The following is a 17,968-nucleotide window of genomic DNA, read 5'->3' on the forward strand; positions in this document are numbered from 1 at the left end:
CTGAAGTCCAGGGGGTCTCAGGAAATGATTGCCCATCATCCCCGGGAGTGAAGGTTCACACTGTGCTTTATGGCTTTCCACCTTGCCTGGCTCATCCGGCATCACTGCCGGAGTCAGCAGAGGGTCAAGAGGACCTACTTTGAAGCTGACTATTCTGCTCAGGGGCAGACCACCTAAAAAGCAACACAGGCACAGGCTTCCTTGTGCTAACTTACTTACATGTGAAGAAACCCATGTTAACTCCCCTCACTGATGTTGAGTTGGTGTTGACTCTTAGCCACCCTGATGGACAGGGTAGAACTGCCCCGGTAGGCTTTTGAGAATCTTCATGGGAGGAGATCTCCGCCTTCCTCCCATGAAGTGGCTGGTGGTTTACACTGCCGGCCTTGAGGTTAGCAGCCCAAAGCCTAACCGCTACAACACCAGGGCCCTCCAAATTGCTAAGGACCAATAAGCCTCTGCTGCCCTTGCTTATTGGGTTAGCCGGCACTGCTTCCACGGTGCTCTGGCTCCTATGTCCACCAGGCCTTCTCTTAGTCTTTAGAGCCCTGAAGTCAACCCCATCCTTTCACATCATCAAGCCCCATCCCTTGACTCGGGTCCCTTTCCTAAATATCTAAGCCTCTCCTGGGATGCCCAGGCCACTTTCCTAGAGCTCTGAAAGCAAGCAATTCATCCTTTCAGTGAGGAAGCTCATTGAACCAGTAGTACCGTCTACAAAAGTGGTTTTTATGCCCATACTGAGAAAACCCCGTCAGAATGAATGAAATCATAGAATAAACTATAAATTGTCATATTTTTAATAAAATTCAGAGCTAACTTTCTTAGTGCATTTAATGTGAAAAACATGATGATAAATGGCTTATTGTTTCTCATGAAAATTTTAACTGAGTTTAAATTAATAAATCAAAAGGGATTGTGGTATTACATAATCTGTTGTCAACTTGAGACTTAAGAGTGAAGGGGTGGAATTTAGTCTGTCAATCAGGTCACAGCTTGATGACCTCATTTGGAGACACGAAGGAGTTAAATAGCTCACTAGAGGTGGGACACACGCTCATTTCCTGCAAGACACTACTGATGGAATTACACGGATGCAGTCAGAGCCTGGAGCTGGAGGAGCCACGTGGAGAACCATGCCAGCACTGAGAGCTTCCACCACCACCGGATCCACAAGACTTTCCACCCACTGATCTACCATCTTCCAGCATTCAGAGTCATCGCATGTGTTACATGAGTCTGAAGTGGAATTTATAGATGGGTATCGGATATATGGGCTAATATCAGACGTATGGACTTGATCTGGACTGGGCTGTTTTCTCAATGTATGAATGCCTCTGGATTTGTTTCTCTAGTCAACCCAGACTAACACAGGGATCTACAGTTATTTGAAAAAGGACAGTTAAGGTACTAAGTGCTCAGATTTCTGGAGTACGGCCTGCATTTGGTGGAAAAAAGGAGGAAAGGAAGAAAGGCTAAATGTTTTTTAGTAAAAGGAATTATTCGAGGAGTTAAATAATGTGTGGCAAGTAATACCATATTAGGACAAAATAGTGAAATGTAGTTTGCGTAGAGGAATTATGTAATTCTTTAAGCAAGCACACCTAAGAAATACTCACTCAATTAAAGGGTGATGATTTGTAATGTGGTAAACTGAGGGCCTGGGTGAGAAGGTCATACAGTGAAATCGTCCATGCTCATAATTGTGGGTCTAGAAAGCGGACTTTGGCTGGAGGGGAAGAGGGAGGAGGGAAGGACCTCGTGGCTATGAGATATAAATAAGTCACAATATACATTCTCATGACTGAACACAGTTCCTCTAGTAACCCTCCCCCCCATCCCCATACGAGAACTGTCATAAAGGAACTACCATGTAAGAGGAATCATTTCTGTGTCTGGCTGGCGACTGCACAATGCCTAAAGGTTGTCTGTGGACAGAGCTATCAGGCTCTATAGCCAACCCACCATAAACGTAGCAGCCCCTGGGGATGGTTCAGGGGCAGTTGAGATCAACTAGCAGTAGGCGAAGATGCCGACTCAACTCATTGCTGGTTTATTATGTTACCTGCTCATGTTATTACCTATTAACTATGCAATACGCTAGCCATGTGACGTACATGCCTGTGAAAGAGCTGCAAGCCCCATTATACATACCCATTGGAAAATACATTCGCTCTTTCCCGTGCCCCACTGTCTGTCTGTCTGTCTTTAAGATTTTCCACAATTGCAAAGTCACTCCTGAGGATCTGTTAGAATGTTGGGGACCCTCTCACCCTGACATGATCATTCAACAGTTCCCATAGACTCCTCACCATACTAAATGCTTCACAGGTTATTTTAAAAAATTGCCTTATTGGGGGCTCATAGAGCACTTATCATAATCCAAACATCCATCCAGTGTGTCAAGCACATTTGTACATTCGTTGCCATCATCATTTTCAAAACATTTTCTTTCTACTTGAGCACTTGGTATCAGCTTCTCATTTTCCCCTCCCTCTCCCGCCCTCCCTCCTTCCCAAACCCTTGATAATTTATAAATTGTTATTGTTTTTCATGTCTTATACTGTCCAACGTCTCCTTTTACCCACTTTTCTGTGGTCCGTCCCCCAGGGAGGGGATTGCATGTGGATCGTTGTGATTGGTGTCCCCTTTCTCCTCCCACCTTCCACTTCCCCTTCTAGCATTGCTACTCTCAATATTGGTCCTGAGGCGCTTATCTGTCCTGGATTCCTTGTGTTGCAAGCTCTTATCTGTACACATGTATATGCTCTGGTCTAGCCGGATTTGTAAGGTAGAATTGGGGTCATGATAGTGAGGGTGGGGGAGGGGAGCATTAAAGAACTAGAGGAAAGCTGTATGTCTCATCAGTGCTGCACTGCACCCTGACTGGCTCAAGTCTTCCTGAGACCCTTTGGTAAAGGGATGTACAATTGCCTATAGATGGGCTTTGGATCTCCACTCCGCACTCCCCCTCATTCACAATGATAAGATTTTTTTTTTCATTCTGGGTCTTTGATGCCTGATACCTGATCTTATTGACACCTTGTAATCACATAGGCTGGTGTGCTTCTTCCACGTGGACTTTGTTGCTTCTCAGCTAGATGGCCACTTGTTTATCTTCAAGCCTTTAAGACCCCAGACGCTGTGTCTTTTAATAGCTGGACACCATCAGCTTTCTTCACCACTTTGCACCCACTTTCTCTTCAGCGATTGGCTTCCCAGGTTCTTATCTCATTTGATCCTCACTACACCTCTCAGAAGACAACGCATTATAATCAAATGTGCCAAGACCTGGAGTTATTTACCCAAAAGGGACTACACTCAGCATACCTCAAGCTGAAGGAACTGGAGAAAAAGGTCAATTCTCAAGTTGCAATATTGAATGATACAGGAAGTATCAAAGATGATGGAAGTGGCCAACATTCAACCATTTTAAGAGATGGGACATGATCGAAAGCTGACGATACCAAAGGAAACAATCCAAGCGGCACTGAAGGTGCTATTGAAAAACAGAACTCCACGAATAGATGGAATACCAAAGGAAGCGGTTCAACAAATTTATGAAGCCCTGGAAGCACTCACTCGTCTATGCCAAGACTTGGGACCCAGCTACCTGGCCAATTGACTCAAAGAGATCCATACTCATACCATTTCAAAGAACAGTGACCCAACAGAAGGTGGAAATTATTTCAAAATATTGTTGATATCACATACAAGTAAAATTTTGCTCAGCAACGATTGCAGCAGTATATTGACAAGGAAATGCCAGAAATTCGAAGCAGATTCAGAAAAAGATGTAGCATGAGGGATATTATTGCTAATCAGATGGCTCTTGGCTGAAAGCAGTGACTAACAGGAAGAGACTTGCTTTATGTTTTACTGATTATGCAAAGGCATTTGACTGTGTGAACCAAAACAAACTGGGTCACACTGAGTAGAAGGGGAATTCCAGAACACTTCATTCATTGTGCTCATGTCGGACCTGTACATGGACCAAGAGGCTGTCGTTTGAACAGAACAAGGAAATGCTGCATGGTTTAAAATCATGAAAGGTCTGCATCAGGGTAGTACCCTCCCACCATCCGTATTCAATCTACATGCTGAACAAATAATACGAGAAGCTATACTATAGGAAGAAGAGGCAGTGTCAGGATGGGAGGAAGGCTTATTAACAACCTGCAGTGTGCAGATGACACAACCTTGCCTGCGGAAATGGAGGGGGATTTGAAGCACTTCTTGGTGATGATCAAAGGCGTTTGCCTTCAATAGGAATTGCACCTCAGCCATTAGGCAGCATCACGATAAACGGAAAAAAAAAACGGAAGTTGTAAACGGTTTTACTTTGCTGGGGTACACAGTGAATCCTCAGGGAAACAACAGTAAAAAAATCAATTGCATTGCGTTGGGCAAATCCGTTGCACAAGTCCTCTTTAAAGCGTTGAGAAGTAAGAATATCGCCTTGTGACGAAGGTATGCCTTAATTATGGCAAGCCATGGTATTTTCTTAGGCCTCAAATGCATGCGAAAATTGGGCAACAAATACAGAAGATCAGAGGAGAATTGATGTCTTTGAATTAAGGTGTTGGTGTAGACTATTGAAAGTACTGTGGACTGCCAGAGGCACAAAGACTCTGTCTTGGAAGAAGCAGAGCCAGAATGTTCCTTAGCATCAAGGGTGGTGGGACTTTGTTTCGTGTACTTTGGACATGTTATCAGGAGAGACCAGTTCTTAGAAAAGAGCATCATGCTTGGTAAAGTAGAAGGCCAGGGGCGGGGGGAGGGGAGGGGGGAAGGGGAGGAAGAGAAAGACACACAGAGGATGGATTGACACAGGGCTGCAACAATGGGCTCAAATATATCAACAATTGTGAGGCTGGTGCAGGACTGGGTAGTGTTTTGTTCTGCGGTGCACAGCGTTGCTATGAGTTAGAACACACTGGCTAATAACAACAGAAACAACAACAAAGAGTCTTTTTCATTTAGATCAGTCAGTAATGGTTTTGTTGACTATCCTTTTTACAAGAGACACATTTTACAGTGTCACAGAGCAGTTGTTACGAAACGGTTGGCATACGGTCTAAGCTTTTGCTGTTTAATGTTTGGTTTGTAGATAAGGAAAGCCTTAAAATTAAACGAGGATATCGGTTATTAATTTTCCTCTTCAAATATGTATATATGTGTATACATATATGACGTATTAACCATTTGAAAACAAGTTGTTGATAACATATTGATTTGTTTCTAAACGCATCTTGTAAAAATAAAATAATTTCAAGTAACTAAACTACTATTATTGCTTGTAGAAATACGACACTTACTCTCTAATATAATTTAATATCGAGTCAGTATACAAATTTATTTAATGATCCTCACTTCTTAAAATTAGGATCTAATGAAGTCTCTTTTATTAAATTTGGTTGTCATGTGTCTTAGGTATCTTTTAATATTGAATGTTGCTCCCACTCTTTCCCTTGTGATGTTGACCATTTTATGAGACCAAGCCGTCATCCTGTAAAATATCTCACCTCCTGGTTTTTAATTGTTGTTTCCTTATGACGGTGTGCACTTTGTCAGTATTCCTGTATTTCCTACCGTAAACATGAAAGTTTGGCCTATGGTTCAAATTTTAGCTCAATGGTTTTGCATGTTATTTCATACATAAGGTTTTGTAATTCACTGGGTGTTATTAGTAGGCACACATGATTACTTATAACGGTCCACTGTTACTATTTCTACACATAAGGGCCTCGTTAAGGTGGTGACCACGAGGTCACTTCATGGCAAAGGGGTTCTTTTCCCACCTTATCTGCAGTAAGAACTTTGGCATCAAAAAAGTAGACAGTTTTCGAATTACCTTTTGCTCAAGTATTGAGCACCAATTTCTGACTTTCTAATTGTATCATCTCTTCTCCATTTATTAACTGGCATTCTTTTGTAAAGGAGCATTTGTCCTTATTAATGAGCGCTAAATGACATTTCCTTCTGAAAAAGGCACAGTCCATGCTCAATGATTTCCCCTTAATTAGAAAATGAGACATTGTAATGGTTTTTATTAAAGACATACTTTCTACTCTTTGAAATAGAGTAAAAATTCCCCCAACCAAAAGCAGTAACTATTTCTGATAGTCTCAGGAGAAGAGAAGAAAGAGTAATTTAATTACAATGTACAAAATGAAATTTATTTTTGTAATTATTATATCCTTATGAGAATGAAACTGAAGATTCTCCATCTTCCAGAACCAAAAAAAAATGTCAAAAATCAGTTGATTATTTCACATAACTTATCATCATTAATTATTGCTACAAATATTATTTAAATAATCAGAGTATAGTTTATTTCATTAAAGTCACAAATAACCAGTTGAAGCAAATGTAAGTTTATATGCAAAAATGTGAAATTCTTACCCATAGAATTATTTTTAGTACCTTTTATAGTTCAATAAAGTAATCTTACATTACAAGCCAAATCACAAGGAATTTTTGGAGAAAATATTAAATATATGAAAGTGAAAAAAGCCAACTAGCTTTTCCTTCATAATTAACTCTTAAGCTTCCTATAATAAAAGTAATTTAAAATATTATTAAAGAAGGATATTTAATAATGGAAACATATTTTGGAGAACCCATTAATATTTCTTCTAGGGAATATTATGGCACCTACAATTATAACAAAATAACCGAAATACAAAATTCCATAATTCAATTGCCTATGTCCATTTGGTAGCTTTTCAAATACTGCCCCTCTTCCTGACCAAATTATAGTAATATTAAGAAATGTTCTATGTAATGTGCTAATCTAAGGAAATACTGTACCGATATTGGTGCCCACATCCTAACATTGGTTCCTTCGGGATTAGGGATCCCAGGGTCTTTACATATTGTAATTAGGGATCCCAGGGTCTTTACATATTGTAATTAGTAGTTTCCTAAAGAAAGAAATATATTCCTAAGTGATTGTTGACCTCCGAAGAATCTTAGTGATTCTCAGTTTTTAAATGAAAACTTTTGGGGGCAGAGGAAAGGGAATGAAAAGAAAAATATGAAGTGCTCACAGTGAGCAATTTGAAAAATGGAATGAACCGCCGGAGAAAGGCAGCTCCCCAGATGACACAATCTGGGGAGGGGCAATGAGTCTCAAACAAGATTAGACATGGTCTCCTAACTTTTGAATTGGCATACCATGCAAGTGAGAGTTTATTAAGCAATTCTATCTACTTTTGTACATGTTAAAATTTTTCCTTAATAAAAATGTCGTTTAAAAACAATTGTTGGAGAGCATTTCCCAGTTGATAAGAAATTTTCTTATCTTCCAGTGATTCACTGGATAGACAATTTGACATATGGCCTGACCCATAAAGATCCCCAGGATCTAATATATCAGGAGAGACCAGTCCTGAGAGAAGGATATTATGTTTAGTAAAATAGAGGGGCAACGAAAAAGAGGCAGGCCCTCAGTGAGATGGATGGACACGGGGGGCAAGAATGGGCTCACGCACAGGAACACTTGTGAGGATGCCATAGGACCGAGCAGGATTTCTCTCCTTTGTGCACAATAAGGCCACGTTGGTCAGAAGTACCTCGATGTACCTACTAACAACAGCATGTTTTCACGATTAATCATTGTGAAGTGTGATTTTCTTCCATTTGCTATTTATTGATTTTCATGTTTAGAGATCCATAGTTGAACACCAGGCTTTGCCAAAACAGAGTATTGTTCTGTCATACCAAGCAAAGAGCCTGAGTGAAGTCAGGTGCTTCACCGCTAAACCTGAGGTTTCACTCCTTCCCAACCTTTCACTAAGAAACAGGCCAAGATTGTTCATTCCATTTATAGTGTAATCTGTACGATTAAATGCTGCAACTGATTTTCTGTGAGCTATAAGAAATAAGAGATTCTCTTAAGAAAAAAAAAAGAAATTTTCTTTTGCTACTTTTAATTTTTTTTATATAGGCCCATAGTTTATACAATATCAGTTTTAAGAAATGTAATGAGCTTTTCCTTGGCAAATTCACAGTTATGAACAAGATTTGTTCCAAAGTGTGTCTGTGAGGCAAATGGGGAGGTAAGCAGAACAGGAGCACAGGGTTCTTTTTTGAGCATAGGGTTCTTATTTGGCCATCCTTGACTAAGAAGAAGACTCTTGGATGTGCTGTGGTTCAGCCTTCTGCTGGTAACCAAAAGGTGTCAATCGACCTTCAGACAGATTTACAACCTTGGAAACTCTGTGGACCAGTTCTATGGGTTGGAATTGTTTAGATGGCAGTAGGTCTGGTTACAGTTATACAAGAAAAAATTGGAAGCCTTTTCAATGACGTAAAAGCTACACGTGCAGCAAGTGAAGTTGATTGTGATGAAGAATCCGTTGTGACTAGGTAGGGTTGGCTTGAGGAGCCCTGTGGCATGGTGGGGCAGACATTGGGTTGCTAACTGAAAGCCTGCAGGTTCACACTCACACTGGCTCCACCAGCGGAAGACGAGGCTATCCACTCTCATCAATTGAACAATACAATTAAAACTGGGCAGAACACATGAACAGAGTTCATCAAAGACGATATCAAGATGGCTAACAACCATGAAGAAATGCTCATGATCACTTGCTATTGAGAAATGCAAATGCGCAGGAAGATGAGTGTACATTCCCCCAGCTTTGTCTCCCCCAAAGATATGCTAAACATTAGAGGCTATTTGCCAGCACATGGTGGGAGGTCAGATGCATTCAGCCTTCAGACTACTGTCTGGTCCCACCACAGGTGGGGCCCACTCCCTGCTGTGAAGGACAATGGATTACTTCTCCCTGAAGTTATCTGTCTGGTCCACTGTAGGTGGGTTCACACCCTACAGATAATGATTTCTATGCCAGAAAACAGGTCAAACCTGCTCAGTGACATCCAAAATTAGGCTGCCTCCCTGATCCGCCCATCTTGTCACACACATACCCTGAATCCCGCCTTTCCTCTTCTCATTTTCTCTCTCTCTCTCTCTCTCTCTCTCTCTCTCTCTCTCTCTCTCTCTCTCTCTCTCTCTCTCTCTCTCTCTCTCTCTCTCTCTCTCTCTCCTGCCCTGTACCAAGAGGAGCTGAGGAGAGCATGCTACTATGAACTATGTCTGACTCCATTATTTCAATCTCTCCTTATTCTCTATGACTTTACTATAATCTTTACTTATTATTGCTGTACAATTGTGCCTACCGGACCTGTGCTGATTTGTTAGGGGCTGGCTCCCCTGACAGATGAGATAGCATCTCACATGCAACAGTAGCACAATATTAAAAAACATAAAATAACAAATGCCAGAGGGGATGGGGAGAGATAGCAATCTTCACACACTGCTAGAGGGCTAGCAGAATTGTTCCGCCTCTTTGGAAAGCAGCATGGGGCTTCTTTAAACAAATGCAAATAGAAGTTCTGTAGGCCCAGCAGTCTCTCTCTTCAAAGACATAAAGAATAAAATGCAATCACATATATCCACCCAATAACAAAAAGATAGAAACAATCAAAATGCCTGTGTGAGGAGTGATGGATAAATGAATTCTGGTATAAACATATGATGGAATATGATGCAACCCTGAAAAACCATGGTGATGATGGATGGATAAATTTGTAAGACATTATGGTCACGAAAGTTAGTCCATCTCATAAAGATAAATACGGTATGAGACCACTATTATTTTTTAATCAAGAGAAATGGGTTGTTTTAGAACAAAGACTGGAAGACATTTGACCAAATGGTAAAGCTGACATATTCATTTGGGATATCAAAACCATATACTTGTGTGTATTTTTAAAATTTTCTCACTCAAAAGTAAGTAAACATGTTTAGAGACTGAGTTAGTTGGAATCGTCATCTCCTACTTATCACTTGAGGGGGCTGAGGAGTAATATCTTAAATTCTTTTTTGCCTGAGTCTCCTTATTACTCCTATTAGGGTGATAATAGTACCTACTGCAGCAATGTTGTTGTGAGGCTTAAACCAGTTAGTACATCATTTCTTTCAGCTTGAGAAATGCCAAATGTAATTTTCGCTTTTGTTGTTTAACTCTAGATCTTTGCACACTGCCATATAATAATTTACTTTGTCTTCTCTAGCTGCCCTTTGAAATTTTTTCATTTCTTTTAACTTCGTGTTAATGTTTTAATAGGTTCGATTAATATTATGTCACCTTCTGAAATATTTGCATGGATTGCTCTTTTTTTGGTGTGCGTGAATGATTTCTAGCTATTTTGATTTTCCTTGCTTCCCATTTCATTTTAACGTTTTTTTGTTTAAAAAAACAAAATATTTATGATTAAATATTTCTTGTTCTCTTTTAACTTAATTGGAAGTTTACAACTCCATGTCCATTATTTCAGAGGTTTTCTTTAAAGTTTAAGCCTTTACTAGCTAGAAGGTAGGCTGTGCCGTCTTCCCTCTCCTTTTGGAACTAACAAAGCCTTGTGTTGCTGCTGTCACTTGCTAGGAAGTGAGCTCTGACTCAAGACAACCCAGGGACAGCAGAACCAGGTGTGGCCTCTTCAACATAGCATCATACAGTGCTCTGTGACCACCCTTCACATTTCTGCTGGTGTGTTGTCGGAGGTCGATCACCAGACCTTTTACCCTAGCCGGCTTTCATCTGGAAGCTCCACTGAAACCTGTTTACCATGTATTTGCATGGTAACCAGCCCTAAAGGCATTTGAGCTAATTCTCATGCTGCTGGTGTAACAGGTGAGCACACCATCACAACAACTTGCAAGCCACCACAATATGAGAAACTGACAAGTGGTGGGCCCAAGCTTTAGGCTGACTTACCTCCCAGAGGTTCCCCTCTACCCATGGGTTGCTATGAGGGGGCTTTAAAAGTCTGTGGAAAAAATGACACTGTCTTTCTTTCGAATGTCTGTACAAACATTTTGTAGCCCCTCATATTTTCGATCTCCCTTAAAATCCTATGAAAGGACCCCTGGTTCTGTAGTGGCTGCGGTCTGAAAGGTCAGCAATGTGAAACCTTCCTTACCCCACAGGAGAAAGACGGGACTTTCTACTCCTGTCATGAGTTACAGTCCCGGAAACTCACAGCCACAGGCACAGGGGTCACTGTGAGGTGGCATCAACTCAACTGAAGTGAGTTCAAAATAAAAATAATAATATTGGTTTTGAAAATCCCATTGTTGTTGTTAGGTACTGTGGAGTCAGTTTCGACTCATAGTAACCCCAAGATAACTAATGAGAAGAGGGGAAAAAAATAAACAAGAAGTACACACACACACACACACGCAGCCATCATCAGTAGTGGGAAATGTGGAGCTGTTCTTCTGGGGGTAGGTTTTCTTGGCTAGTTGAAATCAGGACAACGAACCTATGAGCGGAGAAGGCGCTTCTCTTGATGACTCCATGATATCCAATCCATGTGTTGCTAAAAGAGCTAGCTAAATGGGTCCTGACTTTGTTCTGCAAAAGTAATTGTCTTACTTGATCAGCTGGGAGCAATTTTGTTCCTCTCCTCACCCGGCCCCAAAGGATGGTTAGCAAGGTCTGAAGACATATTCCCTCCAAAGAGGTGGCAATCTGCTTCGTAAAGATAAGAGCTTTGGGTCAGTACCACCAACTATGATTTGGGATCCACATGTGTTTACGTGTGTAGTTTTTTCCCTTAGCAAATATTAGTGCTGGAGTTGAGAAAGTCTCTATTTGGTCATATTAGACCTCAGAACTAGATACAGCTTCTAAATCACAGATGCATTTAATTATAGGCTATCAGCTCTTAAAAAAGAAAAAATAGCAGTCTCCTCCGATGTCCAAATTATGACATTCTGTGATAGCAAGATCATGTTTGGCTGACACCATTTTTTTTCAAAACCCTAAGAGGTGGTGGTGCTGTAGCCGTTAAATGAATCACTAGCTGGATACAACTTTCTATAACCATTAAAAATTAAACAACACAATTTCCCTCGGCTTCACAACATTTTCTTTCACGGTTGAAAAGAGCTCAAGACCATAGAGCAAATCAAGTGCAGAAAGGGAATTAGCTGAAGATTTTGTTATTGTGCTTTGTTCGTAGGCCACAGGAATAACTGACTGTTTCCTTTTGTTCTTACTTTGTTTTTGCAGCTTGAATTTAGGGCAAAGTGAATTTTCACTATTTCTCCATCGGAGGTGATGATCTGAATTTGCTCCTCTCCCCCCGCCCCCCTCCCCCCCCCCCCCCCCCCCCGCGCAGTGAACACGACCCTTTAGTCTTTTGATTCATTTCCCCTGGAAAAGCTGAGAGGGAGCTTTATGGGTCGGGTAGCTGGTGTTTCCCTTGTAGGACTATTACTGAGCCACTGCTGTGATACATTGTCCGGTTTTCAGGGGAACCATTTCTTACAAGATGCACGAAATTAGACGCGCTTCTGCTTGGCAATAACAATCAAGACCACAGTGAAAACAAGAACCCTGCCGTTGACCCCCATCTGGATCAGCGGGGAAGCCTGGCAAGATGGCTTTCCCCCTACAGACTCCTGAACACGAGCACTGCGGACGAGAACCAGGTCAAAATGCACATCTCCCCGGATCCTGCTCCAGACGCACGCGTTCGCGAGCCGCCGGGACGCGGGCCCTTTAAGAGAGCCCGGCGCCCAGGCCCCGCCCCTCTGTGGGCGGGGCCGCCGGCCGCGCTCCCGGGCGGTTAGCGGGCGTGAACGCCGCGGGAGAGGCCGCCGTGCCCCTGCCCGGCGGGGCTGCGGCGTCGGCGGTCCGGTCGCCTGGAAAGGGGAAGAAGCCCCCGGGGTTGGGAACAATGGGGACTTGTGGAGTGTGGGCTCCAGGCCCGCGGGTTCACCTCCCACCGGGTGCTGAACAAAGTGGGGTAACACGCGTCCACTCTGCGCCTCCCCCGGCGCCGCGGACTCCGCGGCCAGCGACTTTTCCAGAAGGCGTTTCCAATTCTAACGAGCTGCTTTTCGCTGGCTCCAGATCCCTAAAAGGAAGAGCCGAGGGGAAATTCAATCCCGAGAAATGTAAACTGCACGGTTTGGACGGGCTCTCGGTTTCTGAGGGCAACGCGTGCCTGCCCCCACACGGGGACGAAGTTCGGACGTGGTCCAGCCCTAACCCGGCTAAAAGCCTGCGCGCAGCTGGGCTAAGTGCACGTTTACTGACATGTGATGTCATTGGGAACAGTTCATCAGCCTTTGATAACAGCCTACTCATACTATCACATTTAGGTCGAGACATACTAGAGGTGGAGGAATGAGAGCCACTCAACTGTACCCGTTCTAATATTTTAGAAATATATAATATTATATCTCTATCTCCCCCACCATGGCAGCCCCTCCCCACTTTCCCAGATTTGTTTCCATGTGTTTATTCTCCCGTTGACGACGCTTGGATGATAATAAAGCTTGTGTGGTTCGTTTCACTTTCCAATTTTCGTACGTAGTAAGTGAAAGCTGTTTGTGTCACCCGTGTGGAGCGTTTCAAATGATCTCACCTGCTAGGCCAATTTCCGGCCAGCGGGTCTTGGGGAGGGGGCGGGAAGGAGTTGGTTTGGAATTGCGCGTGCTGCTTCCAAGGGGCTCATTTGGCGCCATAGACGGTCTGGCGGTGAGTTCCAGCGACAGTCAAACTGCCCTATCAAAACTCAGGCTCACGCCATCCAGTCGATTCCGGATCACAGTGACCCGACAGGATTCAGACCTCAGATCTTTTCTGGGGCGTAGACCGTCTCACCCAGGGACTGACGGGTTCAAACCACAGACCTTGCGGTTACCAGCCCAGTGCATTCACCCACTGCGTCACCGGAGCGCCTGGACTGCCCGATAGCTTTGTGTGCCCCCCACCACCTCCCCTTCTGTAATCCGTATGGAAGCCGAACAGCGGCTGTTTGTTCCGCCAACCGACCTTTCCAATGAGCTATTTTTGCACGATTAGGGATCCACATAATTAATTTGTATCATACAATTTTCTAGAAGTGGGCAAGACCCTAGACACGGCTGCTAAGTAATCTTTTCCACTAGGACCAGGTGATAGTTGTCTAGCAGAATACGCTGCATCTGCAATGATTGAAAAATTGACACCGCATGATGTGTTTCAATTCTTCCACGAGTAATGTTTTTTTTTTTCCCTTTTAAATTTTGGGAGTAAATAGCTGGCAGTGCGCTATTCCTGCCGCACGGCTCGAGCTGCGACTATTGCCACGATGCAAAAGCAAAATGAGAAAGTTGCAGCTGGTGGGGCGCTGTGTGGTGGAGAAAGGCAATTAGGGGGCGTGAGGAGGACACGGTGTCTTTTTTAACGAGGCTGACCCGTGGCTACCGCTGCTTCACCGCCCCGGGCCGCTCGTGCGGGAACTTTCTGTCCTCTCAGCTGCAGCCAAAGCGTCGCGAGCCCGGCACTTTGTTCCCTGGGAAGGCCGACCCGCCGGGGCTGCGAGGGCGAGGGAGGGAGGGAGGCAGGCAGGCAGAGGGAGGCACGCGCACACGCGGCCGGCGGGAGCTTGGGCCCCGGTGGAGCGCGGCTGCAGGAGGCCGCCGCCGGGCTGACCTTTCCACGTGTCCCCAGCACCTGCGCGGCTGTTGGGACGCTGGGCTGCAATCCCCCCGCCCCCGAGGGCGAGCGCTCGAGCCCGGAAGAGGCTGGGCGGCCGCGGGCTTGCGCCCCAGCGCTGGGAGGCCCTGCTCCGGACCACGTGCGGCCGGCTGGCTGGGGGCGCGGCGGCCGAGCCTGGCTCTGCCCGCCCGCCGGCCGTGCTCGCGCGTTCCCGGCTCGCGGCGGCGGCGGCGGGCGGGCCCCGCTCGGCCGACCAGCCTTCCAGGGCGGCCTCGCGAGCGCGCCAGGCCCAGGCGGAGCGCGCCCCAGTGCAATACTGCCCGAGCCCGGGCGGGGTCTCTCTTCTCTGGCAGAGGCGGTCCCTTGGCAGCGGGAAGCTCCCTCTCTTTCTCGCGCCGCCGCTCCGAGTCTGCGCCCTGGTGCCAGGCGCCTCGCGCGGCGCTCCCCGGTGCTCGCCCGGCGCCCACTCATTCGCAGCCCAGCCAACGCCGCGGCCGCCTCCCTGCTCCTCTCTTCCTCCTCCCGCCGCGGCCATGGCGGACAGCGCCAGCGAGAGCGACACGGACGGGGCGGGGGGCCACGGCAGCTCGGCCGCCATGCAGTCGTCCTGCTCGTCGACCTCGGGCGGCGGCGGCGGTGGCGGTGGCGGCGGCGGCGGCGGTGGGAAGTCCGGGGGCATTGTCATCTCGCCGTTCCGCCTGGAGGAGCTCACCAACCGCCTGGCCTCGCTGCAGCAGGAGAACAAGGTCCTGAAGATCGAGCTGGAGACGTACAAACTCAAGTGCAAGGCGCTGCAGGAAGAGAACCGCGACCTGCGCAAAGCCAGCGTGACCATCGTGAGTGCCCCCCGGGGGGCGCGCCGCGCCGCAGCGCTGACCTCCTTCCGGCCCCGGGAGAGGTTGCGCCCCGACCCGGGCACCTTCGAGGTGCCTCGGGGCAGCCCCAGGCTCCCGGGGATCCGCCGCCAGCCCTCCCAACCGAAACCCGCTGGCCCCCGGGGGCGGGTGGGGGCTGGCGGCGGAGGAGAGGGCGGCCAGCCCTTCCTCGGGGTCCGGGCCCGTCGCCGAGTGCGGCGGAGGACTGCTGGGGCAACCGCACGGGGTCCCCTTTTACTTCTGGGGAGGGGGCCGCGCCGGGGCCAGACTGGCTGTTGGCGGCGTGGCTGGGGGGCGGGGTGAGACTTTCCTCCGCGGCTGCACGCCTGCGGGGTTCGTCCCGAATCTGGGCCGCCCGAGGCGAGGGGCTAGGGAGGAAGCTGGGGCCTCTTCCAGGGGCCTGGCTTGGGATGCAATCCGGGGGTGGGGGTGGGGTGGGCCCGTGGGGGTGTGCGCTGCTGGGTTGGGCACTCGGCTGGCATCTGGACGGCGCTGGCTGGATCGCCCGGGGAGGGGGCGGGAGAGTACAGCCCGGAATCCGGGAAGTGGAGTTTTCTGGCCTGGATGGAGAGGGAAGGGCGGGTACCGGAGCTGGTGCACCCACACCTCCCTTGGAAGCGGCTTCGTTCGGGTGGGTGGCGGAAGGGGAGTGTGGAGCGGTGAAAGTACAACATCTTGGACCGGTCACGACCCGGTTAGGGCTGCATTTGGTTGAAGAGCGGCGGCCGTGACTCTAGCTGAGCAAGATGTACGTGTCTTTGCTTCATTGGCGGTGGAGTGGCTGGGGGCTATCTTGCCTCTGAGTCTGGATACTTCCCGCGGGAGAAAGGCTGGCTCTTCTCTACCCACCTGGCCCCCGGGAAGCTCCCCAGAAAGGGGTAAGCTATAGGGTGATGAGGCAAAACAGAATGGGGGAAGTACACCGTGTCCTCTCACCTAAAGTCCCTGCCAGTTCCACATCATTAATATGCAGACTCCTCAGACTGAAAACGATTCCGATCAAAACAATTTCCCTGCCAGCAGCAGAAAGTGTCTAGAAACCCTGGGATCGGTTGCACCCTAGAGCCTGAGGGGGACGACCCCCGGAGAAAGGAGAAGGGGTGAATTGGGGTCTGCATCAGAAGGCATATCCAGGAAGCGGAATGGGGCCGTTGAAGCTGACTGACCCTGTGTTTGGAGGAAGAGTTGTGTGGAGGAGCGCCTAATCTCCCCAACACTGGCTCAGGCTCTGCAGCCGGGTGGCCAGCTTTCCATCAAAGTTTCCGTGTAATTGGCAGCCTAATTAGAAATAGATTGTCGAAAGAAACGGTGTGCTCAAATGCAGCCCTGGTGGGTAGAATTAGAGCAACATGCACGCATCTCCCATGATGGAGTTCTTGAAGTGCCCTTAGGGAGGAATTTGCAGAGATAGCTCTGTGGGCTCCTAGGGCTGAGAGAGGGGTTTGAGAAGAGTGGGGAGTTGATGAAGGCAGTTTATTTAAAGTTTGGATTCAGAAATGAGAGAGTTTGCTCTCTTGGAGGATGTAAACCACTGAACTTGGTAAAACTTTTATGAGGTGGAATATCTAGCCTCTTGCATACAGGGAGCAATTCAAGCGGTTTGTGTTTGTTGGGGAGGGCGGCGGAGGGGGTGGGTTGAGAGACTATGAAAGGGTTATCTGTCTGACACTCTGGCCATATTATAAGTAAGCTGTACACAAACTGTAGGCTTTGCGTGGACAAATTTGTTCATTCCGAGTGGGTAAGATCCGAGGCTCTCTGAATCTTTGGCTTGGGGAGTGTGCAAAGTGGTTGCTTTATTCCTTAGCGATAAGAAATATTTCTTAGGGGTTGCTTTCTTTCTTAGAACCCTGCACTAAAACTGAAATTCAATCCAATACACTTGCAAACTGTTCTGCAGCCTTCCTGAGTAATGATTAAACCAGTTGTTTAGGGGGTGGCCTGCAAGGACTGAAACTTCTCGGCTCCTTTCTGATGTCTGGGGACTAGATCTAGCGCCACCTAAGTATTTGAGTTCATCCCTAGTAGGACTTGTCAGATGTTACCAAGGAGCTGGACGATAGCTGTGGAGAAGAGTCTCTCCAAGGTTTTGCAAACTGACATGATTGAAGTGGGCTATAGGTGTGAACAACCAGGCGTGTCATTTGGAGTTGGGGGGGGGTGGTGGAGCAGCGGCACAGACAACAGGGCAACCACCTGTGACGCCATGAATGTGTCTGTAGCTGCAGAGAGTCTGTGGAGCAACGCTGAGTGGTGGTTGGTGTCAAGGTTAATGCAGAATCCCAGACAACTCTGACGTTAAACCTTGCCTGTGCTAGTAGCTGCCTAGGAAGATGGTAACCGTGTCTGATGAAGTGAAGGCCTTGTTGGATTTTGCACTGTTTTAGTTAATCTGAAGAGATGGCAGTGCCTGGATCCTATTATTTGCCTTTCTGGCTGGCATTCCCCTCCATTTATATTAACTTTCATGTTCTCGAAAGGTGATTATGAGTGTCTTTGCTTTTCCTTGAGCATGTTCAGGAAGGCACATGGCCAGTCAGCCCCGCCCTGGAGAAAAAAGGGCTCTCTCCCTCTTAGACAAGT

The 17,968-nt window shown here is 46.7% G+C and overlaps 1 protein-coding gene across 1 annotated transcript in view; it reads left to right on the top strand.

The window, feature by feature from the left end:
- Nucleotides 1-14,861: 14,861 nt before the first annotated feature.
- Nucleotides 14,862-17,968, top strand: part of CCDC6 (coiled-coil domain containing 6) — a 116,069-nt gene continuing 112,962 nt past the window's right edge. Inside the window, exon 1 of the mRNA XM_075534541.1 lies at nt 14,862-15,346. Coding sequence (XP_075390656.1) covers nt 15,044-15,346 — 303 coding nt within the window. The 5' untranslated portion in view covers nt 14,862-15,043. The remainder of the gene's footprint in view (nt 15,347-17,968) is intronic.

Source organism: Tenrec ecaudatus, chromosome 16 (genome assembly GCF_050624435.1).
Source record: "Tenrec ecaudatus isolate mTenEca1 chromosome 16, mTenEca1.hap1, whole genome shotgun sequence".
NCBI classification, from domain to species: Eukaryota; Metazoa; Chordata; class Mammalia; order Afrosoricida; family Tenrecidae; genus Tenrec; species Tenrec ecaudatus.